The 17,842-nt window shown below is 44.1% G+C and overlaps 1 protein-coding gene across 7 annotated transcripts in view; it reads right to left on the minus strand.

Moving 5' to 3' along the window:
* Positions 1-10,557: 10,557 nt before the first annotated feature.
* Positions 10,558-17,842, minus strand: part of CCDC25 (coiled-coil domain containing 25) — a 41,941-nt gene continuing 34,656 nt past the window's right edge. For 5 of the 7 annotated variants that reach the window (XR_004031309.1, XM_012508529.2, XM_003272911.3 and 2 more), the window contains one exon: positions 12,274-15,203. Coding sequence is in view for 6 of the 7 variants with exons in the window: in XM_012508529.2 (XP_012363983.1) it covers positions 15,174-15,203 (30 nt within the window). In the remaining variant the exon portion in view is untranslated. Of the gene's footprint in view, positions 12,192-12,273; positions 15,204-17,842 lie in introns of those variants that run through there. The other 2 variants (XM_030817017.1, XM_030817016.1) reach the window with 2 other exon arrangements.

The raw sequence follows: 17,842 nt of genomic DNA on the forward strand, positions 1-17,842 counted from the left end.
TCCCTCGCCACCTCCGTCATTTCATGAATAAGGCCATTTTAAGAACATCCAAGCTCCTTACTTTTTTAGAAGCTCTATTCCACCTCACATCAAATGCAATAAAATTTACTCATATTATGCATTAAATAAATATATATATATCTGTATTTGCTGTAAAATTTTGAAGTTTTTAAAAACTTTGCTTTCAAAAATTTTATTTACTCAACCAATATTATTGAGTACCTACTATGAATCAGGCACTGTTCTAGGCATTGGGGACAGAGAAGTAACAAAAATTTCAGGTCTTATGGAACTTATTTGGGGTTGAGTCCAACAAATAGATAGAAAATATATACAGTATGGCAGATAAATGTCATAGATGAAAATAAAGCAAGAAATATAAAGAACAAAAGAATGAGGCAAGATTGGTTTACTGTCCATGAACAAGAGTTTTTAAATGGTTAGTTCTGGCCTTTAGAGTGATAAAAGACAATTGAGATTCATCCCAATGGCCTCAAGTTAGATGGTGTCGGTGAGACTGTGGTGGAATGGGGGTCTTGCCAGGAACACCCAGGACCCTAGAACTCACCCTTAACTCAGGGATAATTCTGATGTTTGGCTTTGAGCAACTCAGTTTACAAATGACCATGATTCTTCAGTAATCAAAGTGCACTTCCAATTTACAAGTTTAAAATGAAATAAGGCCAGGCGCAGTGGCTCTTGCCTGTGATCCCAGCACCTCAGGAGGCCAAGGCAGGCGGATCACTTGGCCAAACTCTCAAACAGGAGTTTGAGACCAGCCTGGGCAACATAGCAAGATGCCATCGCTACAAAAAGGAAAAAATACAAAAATTAGCCAGAAGTGGTGGCATGCGCCTGTGGTCCCAGCTACTCAAGAAGCTGAAGTAGGAGGATTGCTTGAGCCTGGGAGGTTGAGGCTGCAGTAAGCTATGATAGCATCACTGTGCTCTAGCCTGTGCAACAGAGTGAGATCCTGTCTCTAAATGAAATGAAATATTTATGAATGCTAACTCTAGACATAAGGATGATATGGTAGCATGACATTTGTAGACATTAATTAAATATGTATTTGATTGTGGTTTCTATTTGAATCTGGAAGCCAGTACATTTTTCCAAGGTCTCGTACATTTTTTGCATGCTCCTGAAAAGCTTGCAGGTATTGTACAAATGGACAAACTGTCCTTTTGCACAAACTCCCACACTTGGGACAGGTACTCCTGTAGATGTGAAGATGCATGAAGACACAGGCAGCCCTGCCCACAGAGAGCTCGTGGTTTATGTTCATAGCTACTCTGGGCTTCTGCATCTATAAAAAAGAGGTCGGATTCACCCCATAGAATGGTTGTGAGGCTTCAACAAGATCACCCCTGGCCCTCACACAGACCTCCAAACCCTCATGCCTCCATCCGTATTATCTGCAGCATGTCTTCTCCAAAAGCCACCCACAGTTCCCTGCTGTGCTCTGTCCCTGGCCATTGGCCTCAGACCCATTCTCTAAAGGCTGACTCTTGAGCTGCCATCAGAAAGCCCTGCTATCCCCAGCTTTATCACTGTAAATTTCCATTGATATTTCAAGCTTTTTTCTCCTTAGCCTTTCTCCTTAACCAAAGCAGCTTTCTCCTATCCACCTCCCCTCACCATAACATTCTATGGCCAAGTAGGAAACCACACCTTGTTTTCTGCTGCTTCCCCAGACTGTTGTCCACCATTGTCCCCCACTGAAGGTCACACCATCTGGTCCTGTTACTTTCTCCAACAGGGTATCCCTTTACTCCTAGTGACCCCAGCACCAGGTCCATTTGTCCCTGACTTTAGGTGATAAGGCCACCCCACCTGAACCCATCTCTCCCTCCCACCAGCACACTGGGCTCCCTCTTCGGCAGCAGGCAGCATTGCTTCCCCATAACACATCCCAGCATCAACCACTCTGTGCATCTGCTGCTCAGTCTCATACTTGGTGGTGCCTTCTCTTTCCTTCCATAACCCACTCATCTCTTGGACAGACCCCCCAGTCATGTTACCTGTCCCATTTTCACCTGTCCACACCTTTTTTTTTTAAATATATATTTGATTTCCTTCTTGTGGGGCCTGGAGCCCCTCAGCCCCTCTGATGCTGCCCCACAAATGACCTGAACTCCTTGAAGTTCACTCCTGAGCTGATGCATCCACAGCCCTGGGCTATCTTGTTTTTCTTTCTTCTCTCCTGTTCCTTGGCTCAGAATTGGCAGGTGGAGAAAGTTATCATTCCATGCTAAATGGACCGACTACAAAATTGTTCTAACTCTACCACTTCCTTTTGGCAATCTTCTGATTCATTTCTCGTAACAGTGTGCTTTTCATCACGCACCGACTGTCTCAACCTTTCCCCTTCATCCTCAGAGTCTTAATCTCACTCCGACTGCTGATTTCTTACAAATTACTTCATCTACCACATTCTGGAAGCCGATCATTAAGAGCTTTGTCCCAGTCAGTCCCTTCTCTGTACTAAAAATACCTCTTGTCCTCTCCAACTCCTAGCTTCCTAGCCCAGATGACAGACACCCCAGGTACTGAAAACTTGTCAATGGAGATTTCTCAAGTGTTATTTGTGAACTTTGAGCAACCATGGAAAGCAAGACTAGATATCAAAAAGTGTAGTTCTTTTTGTTTGTTTGTTTCAGAGACAGGGTCTCGCTCTGTCACCCCGGCTGGAGTGCAACGGCATGATCTCAGCTCACTGCAACCTCTGCCTCCCAGGTTCAAACGAGTCTCTGACCTCAGCCTCCTGAGTAGCTGGGAGTACAGGCGCGTGCCACCATGCCCAGCTAATTTTTGTATTTTTAGTAGAGACAGGGTTTCACCATGTTGGCCAGGCTGGTCTCGAACGCCTAGCCTCAAGCGATCCACCCGCATGAGCCTCTCAAAGTGCTGGGATTACAGGCGTGAGCCACTGCGCCTGGCCTGGAAAGGGTAGTTCTTATTTTCCAGAGGTCAATAGTGAATTCCCACAACTCTCGGCTTGATGACTTGCCGTCAATCACAGGCAAAATTATAGAAACCAAAGGGCTGCTTTACGTTATTTAGAAAATAGTACAGCAATTACTAGGAGTCAATACAAGTTCTCTAAGCCACATTTCTTTTTTTTTTTTTTGGCAAGGTTGCTAGACTGGTAGATCAGGAAGACGCCATAAATATATTTTATCTGGCTCTAAAGCAAGATGTTTTTTGACAACCATGTGAGCAAGTAGGAGAATAGAGTCCAGATTAAAGTATAATCAGGAGGATTAAAAACTGGTCAAGTGTGGCCGGGCACAGTGGCTCACGCCTGTAATCCCAGCACTTTAGGAGGCTGAGGCAGGCAGATCACAAGGTTGGGAGTTCGAGATCAGCCTGGCCAACATGGTGAAACCCTGTCTCTACTAAAAACACAAAAATTAGCTCAGTGTGGTGGCAGGTGCCTGTAATCCCAGCTACTTGGGAGAGTAGGAGAACCGTTTGAACCCGGGATGCAGAGGTTGCAGTGAGCCGAGATCGCACCATTGCACTCCAGCCCTGGCGATAGGGCGAGACTCCTTCTCAAAACAAAACAAAACAAAAAACTGGTTAAGTGTACCCAAAGAGTGCTAAGTAATGGATTAACCTCAGTCAGAAGGGATGTTTGCTAAAGGCACTATTCTGAGACCTATCCCATTCTTCCAAATTTTGGGGGATGACAATATAGAAGGAATATTTACAAACATGTACATATATTTGTAAAAGGAATTATGCTCGAGGAAATAATGAGAACCATAAATAACTCAATAGGCAGATTCCAACTAGATGTCTTTGACAGAGAAAATTCATCAAAACATAATATTGAGTGAAAGAAGCAAGTCATAGAAAAAACATTACAATAAGATTCCATGAATGAGTTTCAAAATAGGAAGAATTGGTGGTGGCTCACACCTGTAATCCTAACACTCTGGGAGGCCAAGGCAGGAGGATCACTTGAGCTTAGAAACTTGAGACTGAAGTGAGCTGTGATTGCACCACTTCACTCCAGCCTGGGCAAGAGAGAAAGACCCTGTCTCTAAAACAAACAAACAAACAAACAGAAACAGGTTGAACTAAACAGTGTATTATTTACAGAAATACACATCAGAGATAAAAGATATGAAGAAGAAGCAGATGATTATCACAAAATTCAGGAGAGCTGGGGGGAAGCCAGCATGTGATTAGGAAAGGGTACAAACGGGGCTTTGAGGAAGGATGGGTGAGTACTGTTCTATTTCCTAACCTCAGAAATATAACATAGTATTTGTATTAATATTATCCTTGAAAATGTACATATCTTTTCATACACTCTTTTGTGTGTTTGTTACATTATATAGTAAAAAGAAGTTTTAAGGAATAAATCTAAAGTCCTATACCATGGTCCAAACCACTGCCCCCTCCAAAAAAAACCAGAATAATCTAATCAATACGAAGTGCAGAAAAGACAGGGGATTTAATGGGTGGTGTAAGTCAGAGTCAGGTGTCTAGGCTGCATTTGGAGAATTGTCTCTACCCTATTCCTGTGCAGGCCAGCTGGGATCATGGCTGGGTTCATGGCTGGGTTCATGGCTGGAGTCATGGCTGGAGACTGTGCACAGTAAGAGCTGCTCCTTCCCTGAGAGTCAGGCAAACAGGGAAGAGTTGGGGGGTCTTGCCCCATGGGATGTCAGAAGCCATCCTCTGTCCGCAGATGCCTGCTTTTCCTGCTGTCTCGTTGGATCACAGAGAATGGGATGTTTGGGGCAGTCACAGGTGGCAGCTGACAGCTGTCTTGAAACCTTTTAAACCGTCACATGAAAGAGGAATTCAACTTGTACTGTGTGGCTCCAGAAGACAGAGCAGCAGGTAGAAGTCACTGTGAGTCATGAGCTCCCATCTCTGGATGCATTCATGCCCAGGCTTAGGTCTTCTGTTTAGGGATGTCGCGGAGGTCACAGAAGAGTTCGGTCAGCTAAGATGATCCTTAAAGTCCCTTCCAACCTCCACAGGCTATGAGTCTATGAAACCTGTGCATGATATGCACAAAGGAAACATAGAAGCTGACTACTGGTAGCTCACGCCTGTAATCCCGGCACTTTGGGAGCCTGCGGCAGGAGGTTTACTTGAGCCCAGGAGTTCGAGACCAGCCTGGGTGACATAGCAAGACCCTGCATCTATAAAATTTTTAAAAATTAGCTGGGTGTGGTGGTGTGCATCTGTGGTCACAGCTACTCAGGAGGCTGAGGTGGGAGGATTGTTTGAGCCCAGGAGTTCAAGGCTGCAGTGAGCTATGCTTGTGCCACTGCACTCCAGCCTGGGCAACAGAGCAAGACATTGTCTACTAAAAACAACAACAACGACAGCCATGCGCAGTGACTCATGCCTGTGATCCCAGCACTTTGGGAAGCCGAGGCGGGTGAATCACGAGGTCAGCAGTTCCAGACCAGCCTGACCAATACGGTGAAACCCCGTCTCTACTAAAAATGCAAAAAAATTAGCTGGGCTTGGTGGCGGGCGCCTGTAATCCCAGCGACTTGGGAGACTGAGGCAGGAGAATTGCTTGAAATTGGAAGGTGGAGGTTGCAGTGAGCTGAGATTGTGCCACTGCACTCTAGCCTGGGCAATAAGAGCAAAAGTCTGTCTCAAAAAAAAATAAAAAATAAAAACAGTTTATTCTGAAACCAAAGAGATTTGATTTTAAATATAAGCATTATGCTTTGACAGTATTTATTTATTTATTTATTTATTTATTTTTTGAGATGCAGTCTTGCTCTGTCACCCAGGCTGGAGTGCAGAGGTGTGATCTCGGCTCACTGCAACCTCTGCCTCCCAGGTTCAAGCAATTCTCCTGCCTCAGCTGGGATTACAGGTGTGTGCCACCACACCTGGCTAATTTTTGTATTTTTAGTAGAGACGAGGTTTCACCATGTTGGTCAGGCTGGTCTTGAACTCCTGACCTGCAGTGATCCGCACCCACCTCGGCATCTCAAAGTGCTGTGATTACAGGCGTAAGCCACCGCGCCCAGCCGACAGCATTTATTTTAAAATGAAATGGGCTCTCCCTATGTTGCCCACGCTGGTCTCGAACTCCTGGGCTCAAATGATCCTCCTACCTGAGTCTCCCAAGTAGCTGGGATTACAGGTGTGAGCCACAGCACCTGGCTCAGTTTGCCTCTGAGATCAACAAGTAGTATTGGTTTAGAAGAAGATTCAGGCACCTTCCGCCCACATTTCTAAGATTTCGAAGGCAAAGAGCTTTGAAACACCCCTGGAAGCACAGCTTTTTGTGAGGTGCAGCACTTCCTGTGTCCAGCCTTCTCAAGGACCGCTGAACCTCCGCGTGATGGGCGCCGAGACCAGGGTTTACTCTCTCCTGCCACCTGCTGGTCCTTCACTACATCTCTTCTTTCTCTAGGACACTGGTGGTATCCACACTGGATTACACTCTGTCACCTAGAGTTCCTTCCAGTGGCTCATACTAAATCCAGGAAAATCAGAAATTCACAGATCATGAGGTCTGGAGGAGACCCAGAGCTCTTTCTAAACTGGGCTCAGAGCCAGAGCTCTCCAGAGCCCTTAAAAACTGATAGCTCCTGGGCAATGGGCAGCCCACAGACAAACCTTGTTTGGCCCACACAATATTATATAATTTTGAGTCAATATATAAAAATTTGGAAACTTTACCTAAAAAATCTAGATTTGTAATGTTATGTTACTGGGTATTCATGAAGTCTCAAAGCAGAGAGCAAGAAGGGATTCTGGTTGTTAGACACACAATGCATGATATATGGAAAGAGAGCCAAACCAATCACCCCAACAGCTCTATAAGAAATGACAATGTAAAGGACTGCACCTAAGGGAATCCACGGGCCCAGGAAGGGAGAGCTCCACTCTTCCAATCCTATTACACCAAGCTAAATGCGGAGCCTTCTGGAACTTGGAGATGGGCCGGGGGTTGGACAATTCTTAAGGCAGGACACAAGCTAGAGCTACCCACAACAGCAGGATGGGGAGACAGTGGTAGCAGCTAGCCAAACTGGACTTGCCTCATTTAGCAAGTGGTTTCCCTCGATCACAGGGAAGCAATAGCAGAAAGCTGGGTTCCAGGTGAGAGCTAAATTGTTGAGACTTCACCTACGAGGGCTGCCGGCGAAGTGGACTCAAGTCTCAGAGGTGGCTGCAGGTGTGACCTTTGTGACTGGGAAAGGGTGTGAGATTGTAAAGACCCAGTTGGGAAGCGCATTCCAGGATCAGGCAACTATGGCGCTGACAATCCTTACAGCCAGCCTGAAGAACCCACAATGGGTGGAAAAGAACCAGCCCTGGGGCCTCTGCTGCAGTGGGGCAGCCAACAGCCAGGTTATAAGAGTGCCTGCCATGAAAGACTCTCCTCTTTTTCTCTGACTCCTGCCCTCTGCCCCTGTCCTAGAGGATCCAGTGGCTAATCCTCCCTAAATCCACCTTCTCCAGCCTCCATCCCCATTCTGGAGGGGCCGTCGCTGGGGAAGAGGGGGACCGTGGGGCATCCTGGAAGAGGCAGGGTGAAGTATCAGATGTGAACCAGGAGGTGAGCTGAAGTTCTCAATTATATGTGAGATTGAAGTTCTGATTTAAATGAGAAGAATTTTTCACATCTAAAGGGAAATTGTCATTGTAAAACAGAACAGTTCTTGGCTGAGAGGGATGGCCCATGCCTGTAATCCCAGCACTTTGGGAGGCCGAGGTGGGAGAATTACTTGAGCCCAGGAGTTCGAGGCCAGCTGGGGCAACATGGAGGGGGCCCCACTGTACATAAAACTAAAAACTTAGCTGGGCGTGCTGTCTAGTTAACTGGTTAGTAAAGGTGGTCAGTAAAGGCGTGGTGGCATGCGCCTTTAGTCCCAGGTATTTGAGAGCTTGAAGCAGGAGGATTTTGAGTCTAGAAGGTTAAGGCTGCAGTGAGCTGTGATTGCACCATTGCACTTCAGCCTAGGCAACAGAGCAAGACCCTGTCTCAAATATATATAACAATTTCTATATTGGAAAGAGATCAGGAAATCATGGAATCTGATCTGTTCGTCCAAGATGGCATCTAAGGGCGGGGAAGAGAATTCAGAGCATTGTTGAAGAAAGTGGGAGAAACAAGCAACTTGCTTTTTTCGGTCCTACCATGTTCAGCTCTTTCAATGCACTTTACTCATTTACTTCCCTTATAACACTCCATTTTATAAGGGAGCATTTTATAACTGAAGCAGCTGCCCTAAAGGAAGAGCTATGTGCTCTCTGGCTCCTCGCAGCCCCCACAGCTCACAGGATGTGAGCCACTTTCCTCACCTTCCCACAGGTGTTACCTGCCCCTGCAGCACCAGAATGTACAGTCCTGCTCTAGCTCTATTCCTCATCTCCCAGTGGGCAAATGGAGGCCCGGGGAGGACAAGTCATGCATCTAAAGTCACATAGAAAAGGAGCAGAGGCCGGGCACGTTGGCTCACCCCTGTAATCCCAGCACTTTGGGAGGCCGAGGCGGGCGGATTGCCTGAGCTCAGGAGTTCGAGACCAGCCTGGCCAAGGTGGTGAAACCCTGTCTCTACTAAAAACACAAAAATTAGCCAGACGTGGTGGTGGGTGCCTGTAGTCCCAACTACTCGGGAGCCTGAGGCAGGAGAATCGCGTGAACCCAGGAGGCGGAGGTTACAGTGAGCTGAGATGCCACTGCTCTCCAGCCCATGACAGAGCAAGACTCCATCTCCAATTAAAAAAAATTAAAAAATTAAAAATGTAAACAATAAATAAAAGGAGCAGAGCTATATCCTAAATGCATACCACGGAAGGTAAAGTCTAGGAGTGGAAATGGTGTGTGCCCCCTTTCCTTCAGTAGGCAGTGCATTAAATATCGTCACCCACAGAAGAGCTCTTCTCCCATCCTTTCTGATGGGGTAAGAAGAGGTGCCAAGGCCCTGGGAAGCTCTGGCAGGCTGGGCGTGGGGAGAGGATCAAAGGGGTGCTGGAGGTGCCTGGGGCCAGTCCTGTTCCCACCCCCTCGCACCTGCAGACACTCCCACTTCTGCCCCACCCTCAAGCACAGGGATGAAAGCAAACGGCTTTCTTCTTTGGGTCATTCTACATGGAGCTCAGATTTTAATTGGATCAGAGGAGCTTATTAAGAAACCATTCATCCTGTAACTCTGTGTCCAAATAGAGCCCCGCTCAAGGGTAGGGACACCAAGTGGCTCCTAATCTTCTTGTTCCTCTTCATTTCTCGACTCATTATCTTCCCCTCAGCCCCATGGTGTGGGAATGCGGTATTCTCTCTTGGATTACAAGCCCCAGGATGCAAGGGCAGAGAGAAGCCCCTCTCCCTTCCCTGTAGCTGAGCCACTGCTTCCGCCAGGCCTAGAAGCAGGCAGAATCCCCAAGCTCAGCTGAGTCCAGAACAAGAGCTTCTGCCTTTGATTTTTTTTTTTTTTTTAATCGGTTCTCACTCAGGCTCAGGCTGGAGTGCAGTGGTGAGGTAATGGCTCACTGCAGCCTTGACCTCCAGGCTCGAGCAATCCTCCCTCCTCAGCCTCCTGCGTAGGTGGGACTATAAGGCGACTGCCAACACCCTGGACTTTTTTTACTGTTGTATTTTTTGTAGAGATGGGGTTTTGCCACGCTGCCCAGGCTGGTCTTGAATTCCTGGACTTAAGCAATCCGTCCCTCTTGGCCTCCCAAAGTGCTGGGATTACAGGCATGAGTCCACTGCCCCTGGCTGCCTTTGATTTTTAAAAAGGTAACGCTGATTGGCCCCAAGCAGGGGAACTGGAAACACTTTCACCCTACACCCGTTTATACCTTTTGATTCTGCACCATGAGTACCTATGCCTGTAAATTTTTAAAAAATTAATTATTTTTCAGAAAGGAAAAATTCTTCCTGATCCCAAAGCCCAGGAGATCCTGGGGGGCCACTCCTCCAGGACCTCCTGGACTTTGGGGGCGTTAACAGAGGGCCTGCAGGGAGGAGGCAGCAGCTAAAATGAGGGGAGATTTGTGTGTTTTGTTTACTTGCTTTTATCTTTTTTTTCTTTTTTTTTTTTAAATAGAGACAGGGTCTCCCTGTCCCCCAGGCTGGAGTGCAGTGGTGCTATCACAGCTCACTGCAGAATCAGACTCCTGGGCTCAAGCAATCCTCCCGCCTTGGCCTCCTGAGTAGCTAGGACTATAGGAATGCCTAGCTAATTTTTATATTATTATTATTATTTTGTAGAGAGGGTCTCGGTTCTTGCCCAAGCTGGTCTTGAACTCCTGCGTTCAAGTAATCCTCCCACCTCGGCCTCCCAGTGTTGGGATTACAGGATTGAGCCACTGCACTCTTCTGCCTCAGCTGTTGATGTAGGCAGGTGGATCACCTGAGGTCAGGAGTTTGAGACCAGCCCGGCCAACATGGCAAAACCCCGTCTCTACTAAAAATAAAAAAATTAGCCAGGCGTGATGGTGCGCGCCTGCAGTCCCAGCTACTCGGGAGGCTGAGGCAGGAGAATTGCCTCGGAGGCGGAGGTTGCGGTGAGCCAAGATCTTGCCATTGCACTCCAGCCTGGGCAACAGAGCAAGACTCTGTCTCAAAAAAAAAAAAAAAAAAAAAATGCTGTTTGGGAACCAGATTTAAGCTTTGTCTATTTCAGACCTTCCAACTGATTCCAGAGACTCTCCTAAAAGCAATTCCAGTTTTGAAATATTATGTAAGCCTCACTGATGCAGAGTACATAAAATAAAACACGAACTTCAGAGTTTGGAAGGGATATTCCATGAAGACCAGGGCTTCACAGTGGAAGATGATTCTGGCAAGGCTAGGCTGGTTCCAGGGCACTGCACGGTGCCCCGAATATTTTCTCTTTTTCAGTCTGTGGTTTTCATGTGCTGACCCTGCATTGTCTTCGCCAAGGGTCAAAAAGCTTCAAGTCTGACAGATCAGCCTTTACCACCTGAAAGATCCCGGTTCTCTTCTGAAATCATAAGCAAATGTTAGCCTTGTCTATGGAAAGCAAACTGCTGATGCAGAAACCAAAACACCAGCAGGAGCCCAGGCAGCTAAGGCCTCATCCAGGCAGGATGTGAAATGTCAGGCTATTTGTCTTATATTTTCACTGCAGTGGTTACAAGATGGGATTGATGTTGGAACAAAACACAACACTGACTTTGGAGAATTTCTTGTTTTTTTTTTTTTCAGCTTTAAATATTGACACCCACTCACCAGCCTTGAGAACTAGAAAAGCTACATGGATTTCTAGAGTGAGTAATAATTTCCTCTGGCCACCATTCCTTGCCAGGTCGGTGCCACTCAGCACATGCCAAGGGCAGAGACCAGTTTCTTGTTTCATCTGGCTATGGTGTAGACCTATAGTCACACCGCTAAGGTAGAAAGCTCACAGCCCCTCCAAAAATTGACGCAATAATGATATCATAAAGATTTCATTAGTTTTGTCTAAGCAATCAATTTAAGACAGAAACTAAGCAATCAATTTAAGACAGAAAAAGAGGTATGTATAATCGAATGATAAACCTGGGTTAAAAGATGGCATTGGGTAGGTATTTGTATTTTCACTGCACTGCTAAGTCACCTAGTATATACACACATCTCTAAATTTTTCTGTATAAAAATTCTGGTTTCAAACTACATTCCCTATATAGACCAATTTACTTAAACATTTAAACCCCAGAACGCTAGCAGCTAAGGGAGTTAAAACCAATGGATGCAGGTATTGCCCTGGCTAGAAATGTAAACCAAATGTGCTCTGGTAAACATTTAAGAATTCAAATATGCTTTTACAGCTGGGAGAAAAACTTATATGTTTGCGTGGCTCCTCTGAGCCTAAAACCTCCCTGCAAGCATTCTCACAATAGTGTAAACTCTATCATAAAAGAGGTGAAAATCTATCAACAGAACACAATCCATAGCCCTACAGTCATCCATGAAACCGCCCAGGAAGTCTTCACATTTGCAGGCTTGCCTTGGCCAAAATTTCAGGCAGACCCCCAGGAATTTTGGGAGAGCAGAGGGTCAAGCTGTAAACTCCAAGTGCTAGTGTTCAAATATTGTGGCCTTTCAGCTCTGGGTTCTTCAATCCTCTTCCTGGAATTCTTGGGCGACCTTCCCTTTACTAGGATTTGCTCCTCTCCTCCTGCTGTGACTGGGTGAAGGGCATCATCACATGGGGAGCAAGTACCTCCGTCTCCCCACTTGCCTAAAATAAGCAGGCACATCCCATCAGTGAGACTGGAACTTGCAGGAGAAAATAAGAAGTGAAATCTCTCACACACACACAGTTCTACTCAAACTATAAGCTTTTATTATTGTATTTTACAGATCATTCATTCAGGACATGCTGCATCTGGGGTTGGCATCATTTCCCTTTTGAATGACAGAATGTGCATAAAAGTCTCTTGCCCACGCTGAACTCACACGTGCCTGGCAGGAAGGAGCTCTCACGAAGTGCCAGCTGGATGTGAGCTTGCTCTGGCAGCAGCAGTGCCGTCCTTGTTTCTGAGCTGCCACCTATTCACTGGAGTTAGGTGGGTCAAAGCTGAAATTTATCTTGGAATTTAAGTTGCTAATTTTATACTTTTCATTGTGGTCTGGTCAGATTTTAGTCTGCTTTAAAATCAAAAGGTCACTCAGTCACTCTAATATGATCATTTTGAATATGGAAATTTATTATTTACATGCTGTACCTCAAATCAAAGAAAAAGCAGGCCTCAATATCACGGGTAGGAAAAACCAGAAAATTGTTCCTTTTCCATTTTGCCACCCTGCTCAGTTTTCCTCATAAACGGTTCCAGCTTGGAAAACAAGAGCTTCCCCCCTCAGACAGATGCAGCAGTGGGAGGAAGGGCTTTGGTCTTAAACTAGAAGCTGCAGCTGAAACTCTCCCCGTCTAATCCTGCTGTGTGTATGGCTCACACCATCTTTCCTGAGTGGGGAAAACCGCTGGCACTGAATAGCTGAAAGGCTCGCTGACATCTATGCTTCAAGAACGAGTTAAAGACAATACAACAAAACACATAGACACTGAAGGGGTTCAACTAATGTCCATCACTTATTCTGCTAATGTCAGTGCCTTTCAATAAACTTCTCAACATCTGTGTTGGTAAACTTCTCAATATTTGTTCTAGCCCAACCACGGTGACAAAGCTCCCTTGCCCAAAGATCGTGAGCCTAGACAAAGGTGGATAAGAAATATGGAGTCTAAAGCTATAGAATATAGCAGTTAGTGAAGTAAATTAAACATGCCCCTCGCCTGCATGCTGATCAGTGTTGAAACTGAAGACGGTGTTGGCAAAGTGACTCAGACCCACAGGACAGATTTGATCAAGGGCACAGCTCACAAAAATAGCAACAATTTCGAATTCTCCTATCCAACGTTTAGGGAACAATCCAATGGCAAGAAATGAAAGGAGTTCAATGCCAACAGTTTGACCTGTGGGCAATCAACCTATAAGTCCTCAAAAGAAAATTTCCTTGCTTTCCCTGGGACCAACAGAGATGGGGAAAAAAATAAAACACAGAGGCTGCGGGGTAGGGGCGTAGGAATCAACACAGGGGAGGTTGGAGAGCTATGAATTCAACAAGAGAATTCAGCAGAGAGACCTGGACATTTTAAACCAGTGTAAGCTGAGAGTTAGGAAATGTTTAAAGTTTGAGCCCCAGGACCTCTCATACTATAGTAAAAATATATGTATTCTTCAAAAGCGCTATCTACATGTGTTGCAGTGTGAGGTACAGAGGAATTCTGTAGAAGCCGGACTCCTTGGAAGTATGGAAGGAGCACAGCTACGAATTCACAGTCAATCAATCTAAGAAAGGACATCCCTTTGACCCAGTGAGCAGCTGGAAGAAAGAGGCATTTAGCAGAGGAGGAGAAAGATGATAGCCCCCTGCAGAACCTGTCAGACTGAGACTATGATGAATGAGGTTTTTTATAGCAAGATCACCCTCAAAACCAGCTTGTGGAATGGGGGCTACCCTTTTTATAGCAAATTCTAAGAATTCATGTATCAATGTCCTTCCAGATAAAAAAATGATACTTTATTGTAACTTTTTAAATTGCAGAACATCAGACTGAATATCATCAGACACATACACAAAACCACTCATCTCTAAAGTCATTTTCTATACCCTCTCAAAATTTGGCCAGTGAGTTTTGCCTCAGGGGATTTTCCAGTTCAACCCCATACACCAACATGGAATAAATGGAAACACTAGCCTTTTGGTTTTGCCCACAGTTCCAAAGTGCTATTACAGGTGGAATATCTGCTGCAGGAGGTCATTCTTGCTGCTGTGGGTGTGAGTAAAACGCTTAGTTCCTTCTAAAATCATAATTGCAATATGGACTTCTGCTTCATGCTGCATCCCAAGGCACAAATCAAGTAACCTACATCTCCCAAATGATCAACAGAGCACTCCATCCTATTTTACCCTCAATGCTGAGAAACTACTCCTGGGCCCAGAAGTTGTCACATAGGTGGCTTGGGTTACCTGGTGCTCAGGCAACAACTACCACAGGCCCCACCTTGATGAACACCATCAATTTCTTTAAATATGATGATACTAAGATGGAGGCCCCTGCTCAGAGGAAGCAAGGACGTAAACGCTGGGACAGACTGCGCTGAGGGTCACTACACTAACAGACCCAGATGACACCATGGAACGTGAATACTGAAGCTGACAATTCTTCTGAAAAATCTTTTTCAAAACCCATACGCCCTTTTTTCTAATCAGGAAATCAGGGACAGGGAAACATTCGCATAATTACCCACCAACATGTTCTTCTTAACAGAAGTGAAGATTATTTTAAGAATATGAAAAGTGTTTCAAGACATCTGTTTCCAGGGATAGACCAGAGCAGCAGAAGTACTTTTCAGAGGTGGTTCATGTTAAAGTCTATCTCAAGAACAAGGGCAGCCTGCTTTCACAAGGTACCGAGACATGTTCTGGCAAAAACATTTTCCCTTTAAGTTATATGCTGTCAAGTTCAACTATTTTATACATATCTGATCCTTTTCTGTCAGCAAAAAAGGTACAATTTTTTTTAAAACTCGAAAATCAATAATTTCTGGGTAGGATGAAGGTAGAATTTTGGTTGTATTTTATACTTCAGAACACAGATGAAACCAAAAGGTCTGCAACTGTCTCTACATTCACATCTTTCAAAGGTCCTTTTCTCCTTTTACATGAATTCATCTGAATCATTGCCATCCTGTAGGAAACAAAAAAAGAGACCATAAAAGCCTTGAAAATAATTCAATATTTAAAATTTATAATTATCTTAATTAGTGAGCTGCCTTCTCATCTCAGTCACTGAGTTCAGAAAGCAAAATAACCAAATTCACTCATCATTTCTCCACCTTAAGTTGTCAGTTTCCTGAGATAGCTGAATTAACAGCTATATTTTGCGAGATGTCATTACATGGCCCGATACACAGCAATAAGTGACCACTGATCTCTAAATAATGAAGTAAGTCCCACCTGACCTAGTGCAAAACAAATGTGACTGTAAGAAAACATGACAGATCCTTCAACAAATGTACCAAGCAAATGCTGCCTCAATGTTCTCGTGTCAACAATTCTGCCAATATGCAAACTGTTTCTGGCTTAAGTTCCAGTAATTTGAGCCTCAACATTGTCACAGATTTGTGACTTCACAACATGGCTTTGATCTCTTCTTCTTTTTTAATAGGAAAGGCCATTAGGAAGTCAAACATAGGCTAGTTTACCAATTTAGTTGGTTTGCCACATTTTTTAATTTAAAAAACCTGCATAATGGTATACAGCACAAAGGGACTGATTTTACTGTGTGGCTTACGAGCAAGTCCTGAAGCCCACACACAAAGGTAGAGCCCTAACTCCTTTTTGGACAACATTCACTAAGAGTGTGCATTCTGATTTGCTTGCCAATGTCACAACCTGAACACTGCACTTGTTTTATCTTCTTTCTCTTTCCCATTGCTTGACACCAGCATTGTTAGAGAAAGGGATCAGACTAAGGCTTATCTACATGGCCCTTATTAAAGATGGTAGAGAAATACAACATGGGTAGAAAACATTGGTTCCTGTGAAGTCTGGTTTTAGTTCCAACTTCACTTAGTGGTTTTCTCTGTGCTTCTCTTCCATTAGCATGATGTACTGAAGCCACGGTAAAAATGCCTTCAATAATTGTACAAAGAGCAGACTAATGATTGTGTTATATCCAGGCGCCGAGACTATGATTGCCTTAGAGTCTTAAGCTGAAATAAAAGCAGTAGCAATGTTTGAAAGAGTCATTTAGTATCTTCAGATGCCAGCTTTAGATCCCAAACACTGAAGATGAACAACTCAGTAAGACAGTCTGGGTTGTTATCAACGAAAGTAAGCCATTCCCTATAAAGGCTGTGAGTTAGATGTGCAGAGTCCCCACTTGTCTGGGGCTATGTTTTGGAATTACAGTAATTATTCTTCTTGATGAACCTGTATATGCTAAATTAAAACTTAAGTCCTATATTATATAAACACTTGCCTTTAACTGAAAAATCAACTGATCACGTTCTAAATTGGATCATAAACCATCTGTATCGGTTACACTTCTTCACTGCTGGTGGGAATGTAAACTAGTACAGCCATTATGGAAAACAGCATGGAGATTTCTTAAAGAACTAAAGTAGAACTACCATTTGATCCAGCAATCCCACTACTGGGTATCTACCCAGAGGAAAAGAAGTCATTATTCAAAAAAGATACTTGCACACACGTTTATAGTGGCACAATTCACCATTGCAAAATCGTGGGACAAACCCAAATGCCCATCAGTCAACGAGTGGATAAAGAAACTGTGGTATATATATATACACACAAAGGAATACTATGCAGCCATAAAAAGGAATATATTAACAGCATTTGCAGTGACCTGGATGAGACTGGAGACTATTATTCTAAGTGCAGTAACTCAGGAATGGAAAACCAAACATTGTACGTTCTCACTGATATGTGGGAGCTAAGTTATGAGGATGCAAAGGCATAAGAATGATACAGTGGACTTTGGGGACTTAGGGGGAAGAGTGGGAGGGGGGTGAGGGATAAAAGACTACAAATATGGTGCAGTGTATACTGCTTGGGTGATGGATGCACCAAAGTCTCACAAATCACCTCTAAAGAACTTACTCATGTAGCCAAATACCATCTGTACCCCAATAACTTATGGAAACAAAACAAAACAAAACACAAACATCTGTATCCCTTAACAGAAGATGGTTACAAGGAGAATTAGTCTATTCTTTTAAAGTATGGAGAAAAACTATAAAAACATTTTCACTGAAAGAGAGAATAAAAACACCCGGTGCAAAACTTCCTTGGAATCTTGAACTTGATTCATACTTGGAGCTCAGGAACAGGGGTTGCAAGCAACAGAGGGAGAGTAAGGGTAGAAATGTTAGCAATCTTTTGGGCTACAAATTCAATTTCCTAGTCTTGGGACTTTTAACATCCGTCACTGATCAGATGGTGTTTGTATATGTATGTATGTAGGTTGGTAGGTAGGTATGTATATGCGTGTGTGTGTGTATTTGTTTATTTCTCAACTCTAGAATGACATACAAACTTTAAAAATCCATAATGATGAGAATGAAATGACTAAGGTCATGAAATAATATGGGGACTAGATTTCTGGTGGAAAGTAGCCTCTAAAATACAGAAAACTTCAATAAGCAAAATAACCACAACAATGACATCTGAGTTGTGGTATGTTAAAGACTACTGTTTAGTGTTAAACTGTTCGAATAGTTTCAAGAAATCTAAAATTAGCTTCCAGAAAGGATTAAACATATCTCATCTTTTCATAATGATATTCTGGAAAAACAGCAACCA

This window comes from Nomascus leucogenys, chromosome 8 (genome assembly GCF_006542625.1).
Source record: "Nomascus leucogenys isolate Asia chromosome 8, Asia_NLE_v1, whole genome shotgun sequence".
NCBI lineage: Eukaryota > Metazoa > Chordata > Mammalia > Primates > Hylobatidae > Nomascus > Nomascus leucogenys.